The sequence below is a fragment of the Erythranthe guttata genome, chromosome 8, assembly GCF_056151865.1.
Source record: "Erythranthe guttata isolate IM_541 chromosome 8, IM_541, whole genome shotgun sequence".
Taxonomy (NCBI): domain Eukaryota; kingdom Viridiplantae; phylum Streptophyta; class Magnoliopsida; order Lamiales; family Phrymaceae; genus Erythranthe; species Erythranthe guttata.
The window spans coordinates 254894-278320 of record NC_142540.1 but is presented as its reverse complement, the minus strand read 5'-3'; the positions used below and the strand labels follow the sequence as shown (position 1 = coordinate 278320).

The 23427-nt window shown below is 35.8% G+C and overlaps 5 protein-coding genes across 6 annotated transcripts; 4 read left to right on the top strand and 1 right to left on the bottom strand.

Annotated features, from left to right (window-relative positions):
• Positions 1 to 260: 260 nt before the first annotated feature.
• PUX1 (plant UBX domain-containing protein 1) lies at positions 261 to 2518 on the bottom strand. 2 transcript variants are annotated; one of them, XM_012994593.2, is made up of 7 exons: positions 2291 to 2518; positions 1499 to 1595; positions 1341 to 1409; positions 1158 to 1225; positions 905 to 1034; positions 709 to 813; positions 261 to 621 (listed from the first exon to the last, which is right to left on the bottom strand). In XM_012994593.2, the coding sequence occupies exons 1-7, from the start codon at positions 2366 to 2368 to the stop codon at positions 419 to 421; spliced, it is 750 nt and encodes a 249-aa protein (XP_012850047.2). In that variant the 5' UTR covers positions 2369 to 2518; the 3' UTR covers positions 261 to 418. The 2 variants fall into 2 exon arrangements, with proteins under 2 accessions (XP_012850047.2, XP_088677551.1); XM_088821425.1 differs by having other exon boundaries at positions 261 to 630; positions 2291 to 2485.
• A 1212-nt stretch (positions 2519 to 3730) lies between these two features.
• Positions 3731 to 10940, top strand: AUG6 (HAUS augmin-like complex subunit). The gene is made up of 14 exons (XM_088821424.1): positions 3731 to 3960; positions 4367 to 4750; positions 4848 to 4904; positions 5002 to 5096; positions 5747 to 5897; positions 6310 to 6435; positions 6537 to 6693; positions 7120 to 7180; positions 7262 to 7550; positions 8262 to 8387; positions 8552 to 8707; positions 8809 to 9052; positions 9138 to 9611; positions 10216 to 10940. Exons 2-14 carry the CDS (start codon positions 4535 to 4537, stop codon positions 10254 to 10256), a joined length of 2193 nt encoding a protein of 730 aa, XP_088677550.1. The 5' UTR covers positions 3731 to 3960; positions 4367 to 4534; the 3' UTR covers positions 10257 to 10940.
• Positions 10941 to 12011: 1071 nt separating this feature from the next.
• LOC105969830 (serine/threonine protein phosphatase 2A 59 kDa regulatory subunit B' eta isoform) lies at positions 12012 to 15907 on the top strand. The gene is made up of 4 exons (XM_088821423.1): positions 12012 to 12332; positions 12426 to 12539; positions 12907 to 14311; positions 15095 to 15907. The coding sequence occupies exons 3-4, from the start codon at positions 13097 to 13099 to the stop codon at positions 15419 to 15421; spliced, it is 1542 nt and encodes a 513-aa protein (XP_088677549.1). The 5' UTR covers positions 12012 to 12332; positions 12426 to 12539; positions 12907 to 13096; the 3' UTR covers positions 15422 to 15907.
• A 616-nt stretch (positions 15908 to 16523) lies between these two features.
• LOC105969841 (serine/threonine protein phosphatase 2A 57 kDa regulatory subunit B' theta isoform) lies at positions 16524 to 19384 on the top strand. Its single transcript, XM_012994621.2, has 3 exons — positions 16524 to 16842; positions 17155 to 18456; positions 18687 to 19384. Exons 2-3 carry the CDS (start codon positions 17329 to 17331, stop codon positions 18990 to 18992), a joined length of 1434 nt encoding a protein of 477 aa, XP_012850075.1. The 5' UTR covers positions 16524 to 16842; positions 17155 to 17328; the 3' UTR covers positions 18993 to 19384.
• Positions 19385 to 19788: 404 nt separating this feature from the next.
• Positions 19789 to 22639, top strand: LOC105969849 (alpha/beta-Hydrolases superfamily protein). Its single transcript, XM_012994627.2, has 2 exons — positions 19789 to 20905; positions 21909 to 22639. Exons 1-2 carry the CDS (start codon positions 20067 to 20069, stop codon positions 22447 to 22449), a joined length of 1380 nt encoding a protein of 459 aa, XP_012850081.1. The 5' UTR covers positions 19789 to 20066; the 3' UTR covers positions 22450 to 22639.
• The last annotated feature ends 788 nt before the right edge of the window (positions 22640 to 23427 follow it).

Genomic DNA, 23427 nt, shown 5'->3' with positions numbered 1-23427 from the left:
ATTTTTTTAGCTCAGTATTTATTAGCATTATTTTATCGACTTGGAAATTTTTTTTAAATTATAAAATTTTCAGAAAATATCCACTGAGTTTTGAAATACAACCATAACATAAATAAATCCACGTGCATCCACCAACTTACCTAAATAATGAATGGTTCAATTCCATAATTGAGTGCTTCATTAAAAAAAAAAAAAGAAAAAAAAAAAGGCCCCTTCATGTATAACAGATTGTAGATTATCCAGCAGCTTCTAGAAGATCGTCTACGAAATGGATTAGGATTAAACAACAAAAGATATTCACAGTAACCATCTGTTTAAGGATCATTCCACAAAGCTAAAATATGTCCAAAGAAGAAAAAATCACATACAGAGAAGACAAACAGAGTCTTAATCCCAAGTTTGTCTATGGAGAGTTGTTTTACATTTTCAACCACTTGGGCTTAATATTCTTCTTGTCGCTCGGCTTTTGCTCAGGAACAACTACAGAAGGGCTACCTGTAGCCTCTTCTGGTGCGGACTCGTGTGTGGGCCCCGCCTGTTGAGCCACGAATTCCAGACCTTGCAAAGACATGACATCATCGTGAAGAAACGGGCCGACGAATGGAGCATTTTCTTCACCACCTGAAGTCACTTAACACAATCAAAATACAGATATTCGATAATGTTTTTTAAAGGACAAAAAAAATTACTTAAATTTGCGTGTAGTACCTTTTGGGACATCGTATGCAAAGTACACGATTGCACCGGGTACAAATCCGGCAGTATAAAAATCCTGGGACATATCCTTTACTTGCTTTTTTGGAGGTGTAGTATCTGAAAATATAACCAAATTTTATCAATATATTAAGATTTTTGATACAGGATTGCGGGAAGAAAGAAAAACGCGGAAGTAATGTATACTCACATAGATAAAATGATAATTCTGGACGAGCAATCACTTTATTCAGAAAATCGAATAAGCTCTGAATTGTCTCAGATGGATGAAATAAGACCTCCAGTGTATGGTTATCAGGAAAACGTACTCTGATCATTGCCTGCTTGAATATAATGAAATACGTAACTGAGTAACCGCTAATAATTTATTACCCGAAAAGATTGAAAATAAACGAGAAATATATTTTTGAATTTGGAAGAAAACCAAAGAACCAAATTAGCACCTTTGTCATCCTTGACCTGCGAGCTGCCTCTTCTGAATCCCTGATCTTTTTCGTCTTCAGACGTTTATCTGCACATGGTTCAATCGCTCAAAAATGTTAAAAAAGTTTCATTAATTACACCAGCATAATCACTAATCTGAAAAAAAAAATAATCATCCATATCAAGAATTAAATCAAGATTACCTTCCTTTTTAGTTCCCAAAAGGCGGTAATAGTCCTCTGTTGTGAACTCGTAGAAGTCCTCTTTTTCATCTGAAACGTTAAAAGTCAAAGCGCTGAACACACATATAATATCAGTTGACAATCACGACGAAATACCAAAAAAATAAATTTGCAATTACCGATATTAGAAACATTGCTAGTGGTTGCAGAAGCTAAAGATGTTTCAAACACTCTGATTTCTCGTCCATATTTCTCTCTTGCAGCTGCAAGCTGTGCCTATATACCCAAAGAATCAATAATTTAATTCCAAATAACTAAGCTAAGCAGCATAACAAACATTAAGACAAAAAAATATTTATCCCCGATTACCACAACAAGAAAGTGGATTAATTCATACCGACTTTGATGCAACAGCTTCAATTGCATGAGATTAACAACAAAGATTCATTATTCAAAAATAAAAAAGATGAACGATGAGGACGAACATTATCGTAATGTGGATAATCATATAATCAAGACAGAATCAGTTGTTATTAATTTCATTTCTATTTTCCTTCCGAAGCACTAACCTAAGTGTCAAACCTCTAAACCCCAATTCCTTGGACTCAAAAGATCAAACCGAAAAACTATCAATCAAGATTCGAGATCCAAAATCAGGCAACCAGAATACAAGATTTTCAGTCATTGCTATCTCTATACTTTACCATTGAACTTTTATATTGATAATCAAGTTCTTCGTTTACCATAACAGAAGTTTCTTAATACTTCTTTCTAAACATTAAACATACAATCAAATCAGATATAGGTAACACAATAATTTACAGGAAGCTACTAAAAATTAGCTAAAGCATAAATTAAACAGGAATTAAGAAGATCCCCATGGCAAATAAACAACAGAAAATAAAATTGAAATCGGGGAAACACGATCAATACTCTAGAAATCAGAGAAGAAAACTTGAAATAGTCTTTACCTTAGCTGATTCAGAGTCCATTGAAGAAACAGCGATGAATCTTCTGCGTTTACAAGCTTGTAAGGAATCGAGTATCATCACCGAATAAAGCAATCCCCGGGATTCTTTCTGCTAGTCCCCTCGATTTTCTTTCTTCCCTTTTTGGGGATTTGGGTTTGCCTCTGTTATTCAAACGAGTCGGGTCACTGAGCCGTACTTAACCCGCTCCGGCGTAGTTTCCTTTCTTGTGATTTATTCAATTTGGGCTGGGCTTTTTTATTTTTTTTATTTAATTTGGGCTGGGCTTTGGTAACGAGGTTTCTTTTCAGTTTCCAACCATAATTGGCCCATAATATGAAAAGATTAAAAAATTTACATTTGGCCCAATTCGTTTTTTCATTTTCCTTTTCGTTTTTTTTTTGTTAACAAATAAACTCGCAGTCAATCGTAGATGCACTGGGTAAACATATACTCTCGTATGATAGCGTAAACCACACTAGGCTACTCATCTCCGACAATCTCGATCTAGCGACTGTTGACAAAATTGCATGCGCGTTTGTTTCAAACGCTAGGTCATCCCTTACGGAACGAGCCAATTCGAATTTTAGTTTCAATATCGTATAGATTGAATTGATCATATATGGTTAGTCTAATGTAGTTTATATTTCTTACCGTTTATTCGGTGCAGTTTATGGTTGCGGGTTTCTTTTGTCAATAAGAAGATTTTTTTTACATTAACAAGATGTATCTACCAATTTATTAAAATAATAATTAAAAATTAGTAAGGAAAAATAGGCTAGAACCCTCAAAGCCGGAAGAAAGGACTTCGATTCGATCTATAATCGGGGGAGCATCGGAAAATCTCATTTTGCAAAAACACGAAACTTTTTTATAAATGAAACCTTAACTTTAAATTTAAGGGTTTTCTACTGGATTGCGATAAATGAATATTGGACCGTCACCGCTGTGATTAATTTTGTAAGTGTGACTTACTAAGAAAAAGACTATTTTACTCTCAAAGTAAAATATTTTATAGATAAATCATCTGTAATACAAAAAATTATCATGTTTTATACAAGACCTAATCTAAGACACCGAGCATTTATTATCTAAATAATCAATTATTCAATACGAAAATAATTCAATTTTAATTAATCAAAATTAATCCGACATGGTTAAAAGTGCAAGTTAATATGTTAAAAATGCAATAGTCCAAGTTAACAATTTTCAAATAAAACAAGGGACCAAAGAGTTATAATTTCAACAATTTGAGGGTTAAAATGTAAAAAAGGAAATTATAAACTTAAAAGGAAAATAATTACTATTTAACCACCAGGTGACGACAGCAGAAGTGGCGGTTGTTGCCGGCGAATGAGTGCAACGGCGCACGTTAGGGCCACCCCCACAATTATTTATTTATTTATTTGAATTAAGTCACCCTACATTTCAAATTTCCATAACGTGACTCATTCATCCATTTTGGGTCCCACCTAAAGCTTTTAAATAACTTTCATAAAATATCACCAAGCCCCCTCAACATTTTAAAATCACAAACCACAACCATTGCCCTTAGAGCAATTTAAAATTAATTTAAAGGGCTCGTATTTCCAAAAACTAGCGCCCATCACGATAAAACTTTATCACATATTATTTTGTCCTAACAATGTACATAAATCTAATTTAAATTAAGAGCTCGGACAATTAATATATAATATTCTAGTCACAAAATATTTAAAAATTAAAATTATTATCATTTGTTATCATTATATTATATATGTTTGTTCATATTTTTTTTTGTTTTAATTTTATGACCGTGCACCACATAATATGCTTTTCGGCACGTATTATTTATTTATTTTTCTTTTAAAGGGCATTACTAAGTTCTTTTGTATTTCTTTGCAGTTTTATTTATATATCTATAGTTTAATCTGACCAACAAGCAAAGTTTAGAGTTTGATAAGCCAGTTTGATAAGCCACGTACGATTTTCTATTTTCAATTTCCATACGCTACTCTAATTGAATAATTTATGAAATGATTTTGATTGAAAATAACCTTCCATAAAAAAAAAAAACAAGTGAGAAAATTACCATACCAGAACTTGAAAGGTCAGAAACTAATTTCCATGAAAATATGGGGTCTTTTTGTAGTTTAAATTATTTACAATAAAATGGAACTCGAAGAAATATTAAAGTAAAAAAGCGGAAAAGAATTGTAATCGGAAAACTAAAACCTCCACGAAAATCACAGAGTGAGATTGTGGGGAATGACGATGGACAGAGAGAAGGAGAGAGAGATTGAGCTGGAGAGTGCAATGTACACGAACTGCTTGTTGCTTGGTTTGGATCCGAATGTAATCGGAATCGGGTCGATCAACGGCACTCCGCGAGTCGGGTTATTTCGCCATTCCAACCCCAAATTGGGTGAACAGCTTTTATACTTCATCTTGTCGTCTCTTCGAGGCCCAATTCAATCCGCCAAGGTATATTCTGTCTCAGACCTTTTTCATTTACGAATACACATTTTTTTTTCATTTGATTGTTGCGTAAAATTGTTTGTGGTTTGGATCGTTCTGACAGGATTTCGATAAGGTGTGGCCAATTTTTGATTCGGCTCAATCCAGGGATTTTCGAAAGGTAAAAATTGTTGTAAATCTATGGATTTATGTCTATATAGGCATTGATTTGGTTTTAACTATAATCGTGCTATTTTCTTTTTTGGGGAAATTTTTAGGTCGTCCAAGGGATTATAAGTGAGCTGGAATCACAAGGTGCACTGCCCAGGAGCAATTCAAGGGTTTCGTCTCTTGCAACTTGCTGTGGACCGAGGTTAGTTTAGATTGAGTTCAGCCGGTGTTCAGTTTGATTTATTTTCTACAGTTGAGGTTTAGTTTGATGAAATTTGCAGTGATTGAGGTTTAACTTGCAGTTAATAATGTTTTGGTAATAAACTTTAGAAATTTGGCATGGTTGAAACTATGGGGAGGAGAGTATTTATGCAGTTCTAGTGTAATGAAAATTTCAAATAACAGTTGGAAAAGCTGATTAAGAATAATTCTGGTCAAGGGAGCCACTGTTTGTGGCTTTTTATATAGAAAGAAAAGATAACGACCAAGGTTTCCCAGTGCAAGTTGTTCTAGACTTAATTATTCAAGAGATTGAAAGAGGTGATTCCCAGTATAAAATATGGAAAGAATCAATTCCATATTTGTAAAGGGCTTGACAAAAAGAAAAAGGTAAAATGAACAACAATTTCATCGTAAGAGGACATCTACTAATTTTTCTTTTTACATTATAATAAGTTTTTGGAAAACATGTACCACTTCCGGAATAAGTCTGGCTGGTATTTTGTTTCCAAGTGGGCTATTTAGACCAATAAAAGTTGAGATTTCCTGGAAAAGCTAGCCTCATGTACCAACAATGGTCCTGTTTTTCCATCTATTGGATATATAATTAAAATCCACACGTGCTTGTTGCAGATTTGTTGAACTCTTATGGCAGCTTTCCCTGCATGCTTTAAGGGAAGTTCATAGGCGAACTTTTGCAGCTGATGTAGCATCAAATCCTCTACCTGCCCCATTAACTGATGTAGCTTTCTCACATGCGGCTACACTACTTCCTGTAACTAAGGTAATTTGTTTGATCTTTCTGCTAATAGAACAAATGCATGGCATGATTAAGTTATCATTTGATAGATATGATGTATGATTCTCCGTGAGCGCCTACGGATAGTGACACTGAATTAACTATAATGTATATGAAAGTTACATATACCTGTTTAGGTTATTTACAGATTCTGGCACGTGTTCTTAATTTCTTCCATGAAAGTTAGACTTTGTTGATGAAAAATGGAGTTTTCAGAATCTCATTTTATATTTTATTCATCGTTAATTGTTTGCTGTATTTTATCCTTCTTGTTAAAACTAACTTAAACTTTCTTGCAGCAATATATATTATACTATATCTTGATAAAATGTTCAGAAACATTTTCGAGTTTCCACATGCTAATCTAAATCTCTTCAATCTATTTATCTATAAACAGGCTAGAATAGCTCTTGAAAGAAGAAGATTTCTGAAAAATGCAGAGACTGCAGTTCAAAGGCAAGTAATATGGTCGGATTTGGCTCATGAAATGACAGCAGAGTTTCGTGGTTTATGTGCTGAGGAGGTAAACAATATCTTACAATGGTTCACTTCAGAATAATGCCAACTATATGATGTTTTGGAAGGCTGACTTTGTCAAACACTTCTATCTGCTCATCTTGTTAGGCATATCTACAGCAAGAGCTTGAAAAACTACACGATTTGAGAAACAAAGTAAAATTGGAAGGGGAACTCTGGGATGAGCTTGTATCTAGCTCAAGTCAGAACTCTCATATAGTTCAAAGAGCTACTCGGTTGTGGGACTCTTTGTTATCTCGCAAGAGTAAGCATAAGTAAATTTGTGGTTCTCTCAGTTTTCATTCCTTGATCTTGTTTTGCTGGAGTTCAGAGTCTCTAATGATATGTCAGGCTTTTTTACTTGTACGATATCCTAGGTTGCCATCATGTGATCAGTTGACCGAGAATAAACTTTTATGTATCTACAGGTCGTATATATATATTATCATATCTTCTACTTTATTTTGACTTTTGACAAGACACAATAAGATATTCACTGTAAAAACCACTTTAAAATTTCCTTTTACACATTTCCCAGCACATTCATATAGATGTGATTTGCACTACGATCTCTTGGCATGTTTACAGCATTCAACCCACCAGTTCTTTTAGTTTGAGACAACTGACAATAATTCTTTAGTTTGTCTCGTGCAATACTAAGTGGAGTCTAATATATGTGTTATTTGTGCAGGCCAACATGAGGTCCTTGCTTCAGGCCCAATAGAGGATCTTATTGCTCATCGAGAGCATAGGTAATTTTCCTAGATTGTTTGTTGGTTCGTACTGACAGGCAATTAGCTCTATTTGTATTTATGCTTGGGATTCTTTTCCAGGTATCGCATCTCTGGTTCGTCATTGCTGGCAGCAATGGATCAAAGTTCTTCTTTTTCATCTAGTAATTTGACTCAACATTTAGATAATGAGGAAAGTGAGAGTTCACAATCAGAATTAAACAAAGAGGACAAAAATAGTTGGGAATTTTCTCCTACTCATGGAGATGACGAAAATTTTTCCCGACTTGAGGAAAGAAGTACAAGAGGGCAGCCTACTGTTGATATTGCCGAAGTCTTGCGACGTTGGACCCACGCCTTGCAGCGCATTCATAAGCAATCACTCCAACTGGTATGCTCTTTTATGGAGAACCACTTTATTTCCCTGTTTGTAGATCAATTTACCCTTTGAACAACCAAAATTGTTTTCTAATCTTATCCTGGCCTATAATGCACTCAAATGTCAATTAGTTTGATAAAAACATTTTATTAAATCCTACAACATACTGCTACCACATCATTGGTTTTTGGGAGATTGTTAGTTTGTTATTAATAATTTCCATGCACACTAGCTGAACAAACAAGTTGAAGTTGCACTAACAAAGTAGAAAGAATGAAACCGATGTATAAACGTATGAACAATGTAAGAAGACTGTGTTTCTTTTTCTCGTTTGTTCTTTTGTAATGGGAAAATGTGTCTGCTTGTGAAAGTGAGAAAATCGAAGGTTAGTCCTTAGTTTTCATTTTAGCCATAGAAGTGGTCTATGGTAGTAATTTTGTAATTTTATGAGGTTAGTGAAAATCTGCGATCCTAGGTTTATAGTACAGACAATTTGCATAAAAGGTTTACGGTTGTTTTAGCAATTGACTGAGAAGAGACTAAGGCAGTTCCTAGAGTTTCCCCAACAATTTGTGTGAGAAACCAAAAACTGAACACGTCTTTTCAGTATCAAGAAAATATTCTTCTATGCTGTATATGGTGGAATTCTTATGCTTAAAGTCAGCATGCTGGTTGTTTAATATCTTCTGATGTAGTGAATTCTTTGAACTGATTGTGTTTTAGGCAAAATCCAACAATGGAGAGGGTCCAGAGCTCTTACGAAGTGTGCATGATGGTGGTGCCAGCAGTCATGCCGAGTCTTTGACCACAACACTTGCCGAACATCGGCAGCACCTAGACAGCATACAGGTTAGTTTTATGCAGGGTTGCAGTGTTTCTTCTGAATCTTGGTGGTTGTTTCCTTTAAACATACCGCGTATGCATTGGAACTAAGTCACATCTGGAAGTCGAGGTGCTAAGCGAGAGGTCTGCACTGAAAAAGCTTTTCTGACGAGAGTTGGGGTGTTGTGCAGGTGCTCATTAATCAACTAAAGGACGTTGCTCCAACCATACAAAACTCAATTCTAGAGCTTACAGAGGAAGTTGATAGCATATCATCTAATCTCCCTCCTCCTACGAAACTGAGATCAAACATGCCTAACCAAACAGAGAGCAGTGGGAAAAATTTGGTAATACGATTTTCATTTTTCTGAATAAAATTCTGGAGTCATGATATCATGGTTTGACCTAGTTTTTGAAAATGCTCTAAATAAATCTTTTTAATGCCCAGGAAAATGCTAGTGACGAGGTAGTTGAATTAGCCTCTAGACTTTCGTCTGTTCAGCTTGAAAAGATGTCAGCTAGCCCCCCTACTTTGAAACTGCCGCCGCTATTTAGTTCAACGCCAAGTTCTTCCGGAAAAAGTGGAAACGTTCAAAAGCGACAGGTTGTGGCTCAAACCAACTCCATGGAAACAGAGAAAAAGTTCGTAGAGCAGCCACCATCGAACAATCACATGGATAATTCTTCACATGGTTTGTCATCTTTCGCCTTTTGTTTTTTTGACATTTGCTAATCTCAGTTGTCTCTTAACTTTTCGCTTTCTAATTATACCTGTAGATGAAGATATTCTTTTTCTTCAAAACTTGAAGAGATCTGTTAGAGAAGCTGCTCTTTCAACTCAATCATGCAACTTGGAATCATCACAAGATAGCCGTTCTAATGATAGCTCTGAGCACTTCTTTGTACCATTTGGAACTGGATTTTCCCGACATGGCCAAGATAAGAAACTTAATTCTCTAAAGAGTAGACAGTTGCTCACATCTCAATCAGATTCTTCCTTTCTTCAAACCCATGCTAAGGACAACTATCTTGGGAGCAAGTACAGTGGAGTGGGGGACATGTTAAATGATTTGGAATCCCTTGATGAATTTGATGGAGTGAACAGTTTCTTTCATGCTGCTGGTTCAAATTCACCAGTTTCTGATGTACACAGGACATTCTATGATATGGATGAAGCGCAGGATCAAGTTTTCTCACCTCCTTTATTAATGGATACAGCATTTCTGGCAGATTCTTATGAGGATTTGCTAGGTATCATAATCATCTGACTTTCTATTTTCTTGATGCTGCTGCTAACCGTGAATGATTTTGCCCGTTTACGCTTCTTCAATTTTCTGTGAAATGCTTGAACTAAGATTTCTAGTTAATTCCTGATTAAGTATGATATTTCAGTTTACTTCAGACTTCCTTTTGTGGCTCAACGGCATAAATATGTTCAGTTTTTTTTATTATTTATTATCTCCATGCACTTAGTTCTTGACCTGAGAATTTGTGAGAACATAGCAAAGAGACAATCATAGACGTACCCGCAGCCAGTGTGTTTAATCCTTTTATGTGAAAAAATATTATTTGTTCGAATGCTAATTTTGTCCTTGTTTTTTGCTACACTTTAACTCTGTAATGCCTTGCTTAAATGTTTCACTCTTTATATTCTTCACAATCCATGATCACAGAAAAAGAGAAGTTGATATCAAAGCTATCATTAGTTTACAATTGACATCTAAGAAATGCCATTGTTTTTTACATCCATCTGTAACTAGTTTTTTCACTTCTTCTTTTATAATTGTTTTTCCATAAACAAATAATTCACATTTTCCCCCATTAATTTGATGAAACTTATGTCTTTCTGTTGCAGCACCCTTATCAGAGACCGAAACAGCTTTAATGGAGTATTGACATGAACATTGGGAACTTGCTGCTGTAGCTTCAAGAGAGATTTGTCTCCAGTGAATTTCTTTTTGACTTTATGACTATGTCTGCGCCAATTATGTTGCATATATGTACTTGTTTAAATATAGAGATTCATGCTGTCCCAATTCATGCATTACACTGATGCATTAATTGGTAGGTAACAGGAAACAGCGATCGATGGGTTTTTGATTGAGCAATGATAGGTATTCATTGCTTTTGAAGATTCACTTCCTATTTTCCAGCATATTTATTTGGCTTTCTTCATTGTTTGACCCTCGAATTGTGTCGCGCATGTTTGCAATGTGCCTTTTGTGATTAACACTTTTGTGCGATGCGTGAAGTTCTTTATTGTATTTGTGTGCGCACAAATCAATGAGACTGTCTTGCTGCGGTTCGAAGATTCCACAATTAGAAGCAATATTGAGAAATTCGCTGGAGGAGCCATCTCTTTATTGTCATTTCCTTTACACACAGGCAAGTTATTGGTTCGATAAACTACTTCTTTATTACGATTTAATTTGAATATCATGTTTTATGTAATGATGATTGTTAGTTACTTGATTTCTAAGAGTATTTTGCTGGATTGTTTTCTACGCTGTATAGGGATTTTGGTTGATTCATATTGAGCTGGATGTGCTGTATATTTATTTCAGAGTAAATTGTGGTTTATGATCTGTGTTCTTGTTTTTTGCAATTTGTTAGTCATATAATTTTGATTGTCTCCAATTATGGTAGATGTTCTTATTTTATTAATTTTCATTATTTGATTTAATCGAAAATAAGTTTCTATTTTGAAGTATTCTAAAAAGAATTGTTCTTTTTTTTTTTTCTCTCATTCTTGTAATACAAAATGACCCTAGTTGACTTCTAATGACAAGTACAAGATAAGTAATTATCTAACTTCCTCAAATGTCAAACTATCAATGACTTTGTCAACAATTGTTCGATTTTTAGGAATCCGTACCCCACCATATAAGGTAAGGTAAATATATATTCTCGTGTAATAGCTTGCAAGCTATACGAGAGTCATAAACTACATTAGGCTAAATGGCTAACCATGTATGATGAGCTTTGTCTAGCAATAATTTGTTAGATGATTTGAACCTGGGTGAATTGATATAGATTCACTTGCTCTAATTGATATCTCATCTAAACCAAAGTAAAAGAATAGGTACTTAAGCAATAAAATAATCATTTTTTTCGTTACAATAGAAATTTGGTTGCATATTTTATTTTATGCTAGTTGATTAAGTAAGTTTTGATAAAATCAAAATTACTTGGTCTACTACGTAACTTTTCCTCTATCATTTATCCTCAAAAAAAAAAAAAACTTTTCCTCTATCATTTAAACAAATATACACGTGGATGTTCGTATAATTCAATACACGCATGTGCTATAATATCATTCGATAAAATTCATTTCGGCTTAATTAAAAACGTCTTAAAATAATTCAAAAAAATATCAGAAAAGAGATTTCAAATTTATTACGACGTTAAAGTTATTTTTCATATATTGTTTGACTGGATTTTTAGTAAATAATTCGTAATTAATAATTAAATGGAAAAAAAGGACAAACTTTGGTATGATAAAGATTTTATTCATAGTGAGGTGAAATTCGAATTTATTTTTTAAAATTAATTTAGATAAGAAAGAGTGAGAAAAGGAAAATAAAAAGATGAGATGAAAATTGAAAAGTAGAGAGAAAATTATTTAAAGAAAAAAAAAACAATAATAATAATAATTGAGCAAAAACCAAACACAAATCAATACTAAGCCGAAAACACATCATCAAGAACAAACCACCACCAGAAATTGATTCCCTTCCCTTTTTCCTCTTAAGCCCATATCGCAATTCCCCCTCTCTCTCTCTCTCTCTCTCTCTCTCTCTCTCCTCTTTCTCTCTCTTCTGGGCCCTATTTTCCCAAGTCACGAAACGAAGACTTGATCTTTTAGCTTTGCTCTGGTTTTGTTTCAATCAATTTTTTGACGAGTATTTACTTGATTTATGAATCAATGACCCCCAATATTTGCTCGGTTTTCCTCCGTATGTCTGCACTTGTGTACGTATAGCTTTTGGTGCTTTGGTTTTGTATACACCTTTACTGGGTTTGGGTTCTGGATGCTACTCCGTGTATCGATACCTTTTTTTATAGGGAGAATGCCAGCTGGATTTTCTAGATCGTGTCCAGATCTCAACAATTGGTGATCTGGTTCAATTGTTTGGGAACCTTTTGTTAAATTCAATTGGCATGAAATCGAAATTTGAGGTTAGTTCCAATTCGCATCCTTTTCCTTTGAGTTTTTTTTTTCTGTTGATTGTTTTCATGGTGGTGATTAGAGCATGTAGAAAATTCAATTATCAATTATCATGGCAATATTCTCTGGTTATCTTAGTCTTGTTCTAATTGAAGTTTAAATTCTGCAACTGGGACTTCCATTAAACTGTGTGATAGTGACATGCAATTTAATTCAAAAAGTAAATTGGAAAAGTGGCATTGTTTTTCTTCTTTCTATAAAAGGTATTCCATGAATCTTTTATTGTTGTTTTATAAATAGATGAAACTAAATCTGGCTTCTGTAATACTTTTTTGGTGTTGAATTTTCTTCCTGATATTTGTCTTTTGGGTTTACCAGATGAGAATTAATTATTGGGACTAGATCGCTGAGTTATACGGGGGGTCGGAATCGATATTATGACCTGCTTGCCGCATCTCACAAACATCCTTAACCACTGAGGGTGTGGTGCCGTCTGGTTTTTAATTGTTGATTGGTACTTTTGAGTTCACTCAAAGTCGAAGAACATTGTTGTTTGTTGCTCTAAGCCATGATTAAAAATATTCTGAATAAGCTCCCACGGAAACAGGCCAAATTAGCAGAAAATCGGGATGGAGGGTCCTCTAATTTCTCTTCAAATACATCAACTACTTCGAGAAACAGTTCTGCTACAGGTTCCAAGTCAGGCAACTCAAATGCTACAGTTCTTTCTGGGATCAGTTCATCTCAGAACTCTGGTCTAAACAATGGAAACAAACGCCACGACTTATGGAATATAAAGGTGAATGCAAACGCAGGGCCTGTTCCGTTCGAGGCTTTACCTAGTTTTAAAGATGTACCGAACGCTGAGAAGCAGAACTTATTTATCAAAAAGCTGAGTTTGTGTTGTGTAGTATTCGACTTCACCGATCCCACAAAGAATCTGAAAGAGAAAGACATCAAACGGCAGACTTTGGTTGAACTCCTTGACTACGTCACTTCGGCAAACGGAAAATTCAACGAAACTGTCGTGCAAGAGATTGTGAGAATGGTATCCGTAAATTTGTTCCGTCCGCTCTCTACTCAGTCTCGTGAAAACAAAGTTGTGGAAGGTTTTGATTTGGAAGAAGAGGAGCCCTTAATGGAACCCTCATGGCCCCACTTGCAAATTGTCTACGAATTCTTTCTCAGATTTGTAACTTCCGCCGAGACAGATGCAAAGCTGGCAAAGCGATACGTCGACCACTCTTTTGTTCTGAGGTTATTGGATCTCTTCGATTCAGAAGATCATAGAGAAAGGGAGTACTTAAAGACTGTTCTGCACCGCATATATGGAAAGTTCATGGTGCATCGACCTTTCATTAGAAAGACGATAAACAATATATTCTTCCGTTGTATTTTCGAGACGGAGAAGCATAACGGGATCGCTGAGCTGTTGGAAATATTGGGAAGTATTATAAATGGATTTGCGTTGCCGTTGAAAGAAGAGCACAAACTCTTTCTTGTGCGGGCGCTCATTCCTCTTCACAAACCAAAGTGCATACCAATGTACCATCAGCAGCTAACTTATTGCATCACACAATTTGTTGAGAAGGATTGCAAACTTGCTGATACAGTCATAAGGGGGTTACTCAAATATTGGCCAATCACGAATAGTTCAAAGGAGGTCATGTTCTTGGGTGAGCTTGAAGAAGTGTTGGAAGCAACTCAGCCCCCTGAGTTCCAGCGTTGTATGGTTCCTCTGTTCCGCCAGATTGGTCGTTCCCTGAGCAGTTCGCATTTTCAGGTTGGCTGTTTAAGACAAATTATGTGCTTAGTTGTTTACCGTTTTATTGTCATCGCATGTATTTTCACATTGTCACAACATGTTGTTTATTTATGGTCACGTAAATCATTTTAATCTTTGCTTTTGCATCCATTGGGTTAAGAGCATTTCTTGCTTTGAGTAAGTTTAACTCCATTCTGATTTTACCCGGGTGTTTCTCCAGACGACATTTGGCATGTGTCGAAGTTTCTACATTTTCTTGACATGCTTTATTTTTTAGTTTTTCAAATAGAAATATGAACACAAGTTGATGCCTAAACAACATGTTAAGTTTGGAAATATCATATTTCTCTTCTTGTGAAATGAACATATGAAAAACATGTTTAGACGATAAACATCATTTTAACAGCGCTTTACCTAATGCATCTACTATATTCTGTCGGCGACTCGTAGCTGGATCTACTTGTCATGCGGCTAAATCCAAGGACCGATTTCTACTCTGTCATTGTTAACGATTTTTTTTAGCTTCATGACAACCTCTTTTCCAGATCTTGATATCTGTTATCAACTTCATAATCAAGATATCCATATTGCATAATTGCACGAGAGTTAAATTTGGAGTTGTGATTATCTAAATGTGGAACTTATCCCAGATCCTCTGTATAATAAACTGCAAGTAATATTTTAGATTTCGGCAGAAGAATAAAGATGATTCAGTCAGACCATGTAGACCCGATCAGAAAATTGATTCATAGGCAACAAGTTTATTTTCATGATCCACTTACCTAGTTCTTGTTTTGACAGGTGGCAGAAAGGGCACTCTTTTTATGGAACAATGACCATATCGAGAACATGATCAAACAAAATCGAAAAGTTATACTGCCAATCATCTTCCCCGCACTGGAGAAGAACGCTAGAAACCACTGGAATCAGGCAGTGCAGAGCTTGACTCTCAATGTACGCAAAATCTTTGCTGACGTGGACCCCGAGCTGTTTGAGGAGTGTTTGCTCAGTTTCCAAGAAGACGAAGCACAAGAAGGTGAAACTAAGACGAAACGTGAAGCAACATGGAAACGCTTAGAGGACATAGCTACAATGAAGGCAACCAGTAATAACAGGACATCTGGCTGAAAAACGGAGGGGCTTTTGTTTCTAGTCCCACCGTTGTCTTTTGACTTTCTGATTGGTATTTTTTGATCGTGGATGGGTATAAATATAGTGGGCTCCGAGGTGGAATTATGAAATGGAAGTGCTGGTGCGTATTTTATTGGTTGCTTTCTTGTTATGCTTCCGGTTTTTTTAAATTCCATCAGCTCGTGCTGGATGAAGTATAATACCGATTCTGTCCCTGATATGATCAACCTCGTTTTTGAAATAGAAAATCGGGACTGTACATACATAATTGGGCAGCCATCTACAGGGGGTTTTAGATTCTTCACCGGAACTTCATTGGCAAATTTGACGTTTTTTTCTCCTTTTTTTTTTTTTTTTTTTTTTCGTCTTAGCTTTTAGAATGATGTTGAAATCAAGACTTGTATTATTCTCTCTTGCTGGAACTCTGCGATTGTACAAGTTATAAAACAGTACAAGAATGTAGCATATTCCTTGTTTCACTAAGCCAAGGGCTTTTCTTGTGACTTGTTATATTTTCCTAACTGCTTTTATTACATGTGAAAGTCTTGAAACTTCTGATATATTACAACATTATTCACCTTAAAATAAGCCCAAATCTTTTCAACCCTCGTTACGAGAGTTGGTATCTAGCCTTTACCAACAGGGTAACGGTTTAGGGTTCGAGTCCCCCCTCCTCTACTTCCCCTTGTAATGGACTTGAATTTACTCAAGAAAAAAAAAGCCCAAATCTTTAGCCTTTTGCACTACAACATAAATATTAGGGTAAATTACTTTCGAGGACTGTCAAATTACGAGAAAACTCAAATAATGTTTGAATAATACAATCACCTGATCAATTATGAATCTTCTTACACATCCACTATTGCGGTGTCAAATTTAGTGGAATATTCTCCAATTTATACCCGTTTTACCCCGTTCGAGTTATGCATTTTGAAACAAGACGATCACAAGATGTGTTTCTTGGCTTTTAAATATTAGATTGTGATGCATTAAAAACTGAATTTTGCACAAAACGAGTACAAACTAGAGAACATTCAATGAAATCTAGAAGATTGTATTGAATTTGACCCTATAAGGGTGCAAGTCTAAAAATATTCATAAAGGAGGGGCGATTGTAATTACCAAAATAAAAGGGGGTTTTCCCATAATTTGACTTTAGTTAAGGGGCGGTGGTCGTAATTTAGCAAATATATTCATCAGTGTATCTCTGTACTCGTACATGTAAAGTTTTGAAATTTGTGTGTATATCCATACTTGTATAGCTTATACAGTGAGTCTACTGGTGTTTGGGTTCTGGATTTTGCTATTTTAATTACTTTTGGGTTTTCTAGATCGCTCTCAGATCTTTCAACACTTGCTGATCTAGCGCAAAATTTGAAAACTTTCTAAAATTGGGAAACAAAACCGAGAAATTCGAGGTGAGTCCGAATCCTGCATATTTAATTTAGGGTTTTTTTTCCCTGGCCAATTTACTTTCTCCCCTCTGTAAATGTGTAGGTGATTAGTTCAAATTTGTAGTAATGTGATGCTAATTATGTTTGGAAAAATGTGGGATCGTGATTGTTTACGAAGAGTGAACTCAGCGCACTGTTAGCTTGTTTATAAGGATTTTTGAATTGTATTTTTGTTAGTGAATTGATAAATTAAATCTGGTTTCTGTGATTGTGTGTGAATGGGAGATTTTTTCTTTGAGTTAATTAATTAATTAATCATTTTCTTCTCTTTAATAGATGGGATTTCTTTGCTATCTACAGCAGAAATGCATCAAATCATGTATGTTTACTTTTTATGGTGAAGAAGATGCCTTATAAATTGGACAAGATCGATTTGGTAATTGATTTGTAGTGATTGATTTGGTAACTGCGGTTGAGTTTACCCGAAGAATATTGTGATTGTGTAACTGAATGATGATCAAGAATATTCTAAATAGGATTCCACGGAAACAGGGCAAGTTAGCGGAAAATCGTGATGGAGGATCCTCTATTTTCTCTTCAAACGCTTTGGTTAATTCTAGAACCAATTTTACGTCAGGTCTTTACGACCCAAAGGTAAATGGAAATGCAGGAGCTCTACCTTACGAAGCACTTCCGAGTTTTAAGGATGTCCCAACTTCCGAGAAGCAAAACCTATTTATTAGAAAGTTGAGTTTGTGTTGCGTAACGTTTGACTTCACCGACCCGTTAAAGAATTTAAAAGAAAAGGACATCAAAAGGCAGACATTGGTGGAGCTCGTTGACTACGCCACCTCAGCAAACGGTAAATTCAACGAAACCGTCATACAAGAAATCGTGAGAATGGTGTCCATGAATTTGTTCCGTAAAGTCTCTACACAGCCACGTGAAAGGAAAGTTATAGAAGGATTCGATTTGGAAGAAGACGAGCCCTTAATGGACCCCGAATGGCCCCACTTGCAAATTGTCTACGAATTCCTTCTCAGATTCGTAGCTTCCCCAGAAACAGATGCAAAGCTGGCAAAACGCTACATCGATCACTCTTTTATTTTAAGGTTATTAGATCTCTTCGATTCGGAAGATCCTAGAGAAAGGGACTACTTAAAGAACGTGCTGCACCGCATATACGGAAAATTCATGGTGCATAGGCCCTTCATTAGAAAATCGATCAACAATGTATTCTTCCGTTTTATTTTCGAAACGGAGAAGCATAACGGGATTGCTGAGCTTTTGGAAATATTGGGGAGCATTATAAATGGATTTGCTTTGCCGTTGAAAGAAGAGCACAAGCTTTTCCTTGTTCGGACTTTGATCCCACTTCACAAACCGAAGTGCGTATCGATGTACCATCAGCAGCTCTCCTATTGCATCACGCAGTTTGTGGAAAAGGACAGCAAACTTGCCGACACTGTAATAAGGGGGTTACTCAAATGTTGGCCAATCACAAATAGTTCGAAGGAGGGCATGTTTTTGGGTGAGTTGGAGGAAGTGTTGGAAGCAACTCAGCCCACTGAGTTTCAGCGATGTATGGTTCCTTTGTTCCGGAGGATCGGTTGTTGTTTGAGCAGTTCACACTTTCAGGTTGGTTTCGTATATATATCCAGTTTTGCTGAGGTTTTTAATTTTTATCGGTGGTTCTAATTTTCGTACATGCTTAAGTTACAGTTTGATAACATCTTTATTTGAAGATACATTTTCGTATTTATCTGAGTTTAGACTCGTTGATGTAATGAATTGATAGCTCTCTATACAATCGCATAAAGAGTCAATTTAATATAGCATAAGACATTTTATAATTCTTGTTTATGCAGGTGGCTGAAAGGGCACTCTTTTTATGGAACAACGGTCACATCGAGAACCTAATAAAACAAAATCGCAAAATTATACTGCCGATTATTTTCCCTGCACTTGAGAAGAATTCAAGAAACCATTGGAATCAAGCAGTGCAGAGCCTCACACTAAATGTACGAAAAATCTTTGCTGACGTGGACCCCGTTCTCTTCGACGAGTGCTTGCTCAAATTCCAACAAGACGAAAAACGAGAAGAAGAAACCAATACGAAACGCAAAGAAACATGGCTACGCTTGGAGGAAATAGCTGCAATGAAAAGCCTCTAATTAGCATTTAGCAGTAAGGCGCCACCTGGCTGAAGCAAGAAAAAAAAAACTCTCCCTTTTCTTTTGTTTTCGTTTGAGCAACTGTGGGTTGACTTTTTTATCGGTGTTGATTGACCATGGAGGTGAAACTAATATTTTCTTGATTACACATTCTGTCTCCCTAACGAGGTCAAGCAGTTTGAAGGTACGGGGATTTATCATTGTTATCAACCTTTGTTTTGATTTTGAGACGCGGATTTGTATATACGGTTTTTGGGCAGCCAAACTTACGGGGAGTTTGTATAGATTCTTCAGTGCATGTTTCTTCGTATGATTTCCCATCTTTTTAGAATTGGTGTTATAAGCAAGAGAAATTTTTGAACTGGTCTTTTATTTAATGTTCTCTAATTTGAGATGTATGTGTATGTTTCATTATAGCCCAAGTTCGAATTTTCTTGCTAACGCTGACCAGGTCGAGTTATTACACGCTGTTTGAGTTCAGTGCGATTTATATATTTTCGCATGATTTGCAAATTACAGGATCTGATGTTTATTCAGTAAAAAAATGAAAAAAGTTGAGATGCAGAAGAAAATTAAATTAAATTTTCCCTACTTATATCTCATAGATTATTATTTTTATATATTCATTAAAAATACATTTGACCTTTGCGATATATTAAATTCATAAATAAATAAATAAATCTATATTAAATTCATAAATAAATAAATAAATCTATTTTCAACGAGGGGTCAAAAGTGTTAAGCTGAGTTGATGATCCTACTATTCCATTACCATTATTAATTAATTACTTTTGTTATTTATTAATTACAAATTAATGATTTATATCGTAATTCACAGAACACAGTACAATCCCACCTCTCTCTCTCTCTCCATCCAAGCTCATCGGAAAAATTGGGATTTTTCCAAATTTTTTCCTGAAAAAACTGACCTAATTTCTCCAATGTGAAATCCTCGATTCGCACCGCCAGGTTTGAATTTTAACGATCATCCGTTTCTCTTCTTCTTCTTCATCGTTCGAATGTACGAAGAATTGTAGAAATTGGGTGTGCGTATAAATATATTTTCCGTGGAAAATGCCAAGCATTGGCGTTAAATTATACAGCGTTTTTTTCAAGCTTATGCTAAAGCATCGGTTGCAGAACCGATTACAGGGACTCGAAAATGACGCTGTCGACGCCGGTGGTACGTTTGGGGTGACGTCACGCCCCGAGGAGGAGACCGCCGCCGCCGCCAATCCTTCCTTCACCGACGGCGTCGCCACAAAAGACATACATATCGATCCTTTAACATCTCTCTCAATTCGTATATTTCTCCCCGACACCTGCCTTTATTTTCCCGACTCCAAAACCAGATCCCGTATCGGGATATTTAATTCCGGATCCGATAGAAATCAGGTACCAATTCGTCGCCACAGCGATGGATCTTCGAAGGATGAGTTTGTTTCCAGCAGCAATGAAGGTATAGTTGGTAATCGCGCTTCAAAAATCGATAATGGTTTCAGAAGAAGCAGCAACGGAGGTAGTATTGATTACAGAGGTTATAATCCGGTTGGGAATAACTGCCGCAGATTGCCTGTGATGTTGCAAATTCACGGTGGAGGATTTGTTAGCGGGAGCAATGATTCGTCGTCTAATGATTTTTTCTGTAGGCGGATTGCGAAATTGTGCGATGTGATTGTGGTGGCTGTGGGTTATAGGTTGGCACCGGAGAATAAGTACCCTGCAGCTTTTGAAGATGGGCTGAAGGTGCTGTATTGGCTGGCGAAGCAGTCGAATTTGGCTGAATGTAGTAAGTCTTTGGGGAGGGTAGGAAGGGGAGATTTGAGGAGGTCAGAGGGTAATGGACACGTTGCTAATGCTTTTGGAGCTTCTATGGTCGAGCCTTGGTTGGCTGCTCATGGGGACCCGTCGAGGTTTGTTTCGATCACTCATTCGTTGCTTTTGATATTGGTATTCGATGTGGGATTATTTTGTGTTGATTTTTTCTGATATGGAAACATATGTGTTCTCGCTACTCACTGAGTAAATATTTATGATGGAGATGGATTTTTTTGTGTCGGTTTCTTTGGATTCCTAGTTTTCATCTGGTTTCCATTTAGCTGTTAAGTAATCAATTATCAGTGTCATGAATGATGCGAAAATCGAAAGAAATTGGTTTCTATGGATACTAGATTGTGTTGCGTTTTTTCCATAAACAATTCGGAAGCTGATGCGGTTAGGCAGCAGTGGTTCTTGGGTATCATATCCTATATTTTCTTGGAACCAATTCTATTTTATGATAACCATAATAGAACTTCTATTTTGCTTTTTCTTGAAGAACTTTGCTGAGCTTGTTCACTAATTGATCTTATCACGAGTGCATGCTTATTGTGCTCTCAATATTCTGAGAATGTGGATTATGTGCGATTACTATTTTCAGTTTCCGGCTTTGTGCTCACAAGGTATTGATTCAAGGGTTGTCCATTTAAAACATTTTAACAAGTGGTAGGTGTCAAATGCAATGTTATGGTCACAAACCTGGCAGAGGAAGCAAATAGAACTCTGTCCTGCGTGGCATTAGCATTCGTCATAGGCTTTTATGGTGACAGAAAAATCATCCAACTACCCTTTCACCCTTGGACTTTTCTCAAACCAAATATCCTGAATTGTTCGTTTAAGGGCGACCACGGTTTAACCACAAAAAAAGAAACTTACAAATATGAAGGCCTGCATTACTGTGTGTGTAAACTACTACATATACCCTTCGATAATGTCAACGATCAAGGAAAAACTTGTTATGTTGCTAAGCTGTCGCATTTGACATCTTTCTAATCACAGAATTTATTATATTGCCGGTACTTGTTTCATCTCTATCTGAATGTGTTCCACAATGAATCTTCCTGAATTATTTCTATCTCTACTTGTATACTATTGCAGGTGTGTACTTCTTGGAGTGAGTTGTGGAGGAAACATTGCTGATTACATGACAAGAAAAGCTGTTGAAGCTGGCAAGCTTTTGGACCCAGTAAAGGTGGTCGCCCAGGTTTTAGTGTACCCTTTCTTCATCGGAAGTGTGCCAACACATTCGGAAATAAAACTAGCAAACTCATACTTCTACGACAAGGCAATGTGCATGCTCTCGTGGAAACTTTTCTTGTCCGAGGATGATTTCAGCCTCGATCACCCTGCTGCAAACCCACTCTCGTCAGACAGACAAGGACCTCCTCTGAAACAAATGCCTCCAACACTGACAGTTGTGGCGGAACACGATTGGATGAGAGATAGGGCAATTGCTTACTCAGAGGAGCTCCGTAAGGTAAATGTGGATGCTCCGGTTCTTGAGTACAAAGACGCGGTTCATGAATTTGCAACGCTTGATATGCTTTTGAAGACCCCTCAAGCTCAGGCTTGTGCCGAGGATATTGCTATTTGGGTCAAGAAACATATCTCTCTTCGAGGTCACGAGTTCTCCTATTGACTTTAGCTACAATTTTTTTTTTTTTTTTTTTTTTTTTTTAATATATTAAGATGTAATAATATTGCGGTTTCTTTTTTTGATGGGTTGTACGAACTGACTGTATATTATCGTTTTTTTGTAGTGTACTAATGGTTATACGATGTATAGTGGAAGAAATGATTGTGTTGAAGTCATTTTTCAGGTTGCAACCGAGTTTTGTCTTCAACTTTTTCATTAAAGTGAATGCTTTGTTGTTACCTTTGTATTTACCTTATTGTCACTAAAATAAAGATGACATTTTTTAACCTAGACATCAAGTAGTGGTGGTACACCATAATTTATATTTATTATTATTTTTTCTTGATCTCTGTCGTGAAATGCATTAAAGTATATGATTAATTACTATCATGAAATAAGGTCAAATTACAAACAAAAATTCTTCTATTTGGGTAATCATAATTAATCACTACTCAACTATGAATCTTCTTACACGTTTATTTTTATGGTGTCAAATTTAATATAATTTTCTAGGTTTTATAGTATGATCTCAGTCTGTACTCGTTTTGTGCAATGCAATTTCTGATGAACCACCATCTGATATTTACAAGTCAAGAGGTATCTTATGATAATCTTATTTTAAAATGTAGAGCTCGAATGTGGTAAAACGTATACAAATTGGAGAGTATTTCACATAATCTATAAGATTTTATTAAATTTGACACCACAATAGTGGACGTGTAAAAAAAATCATAGTTGATGTGTGATTGTATTACTCAAACATGAGGAATTTTTTCGTATTTTGATCGTACCTTAGTGGTGACAGTAATTTACCAAAATATATATATATACATATGTACCTCTTTTTTTTTTTTTTTAATTAAATACAATAATATGTCTTACTATTGTGTCATATATATCCCAAACTACAATTTAAATTCTTACTATAAATATGTAAGTAGAATTTAAATTGATGGGCCACATCAAACCTCAAAAAGATTT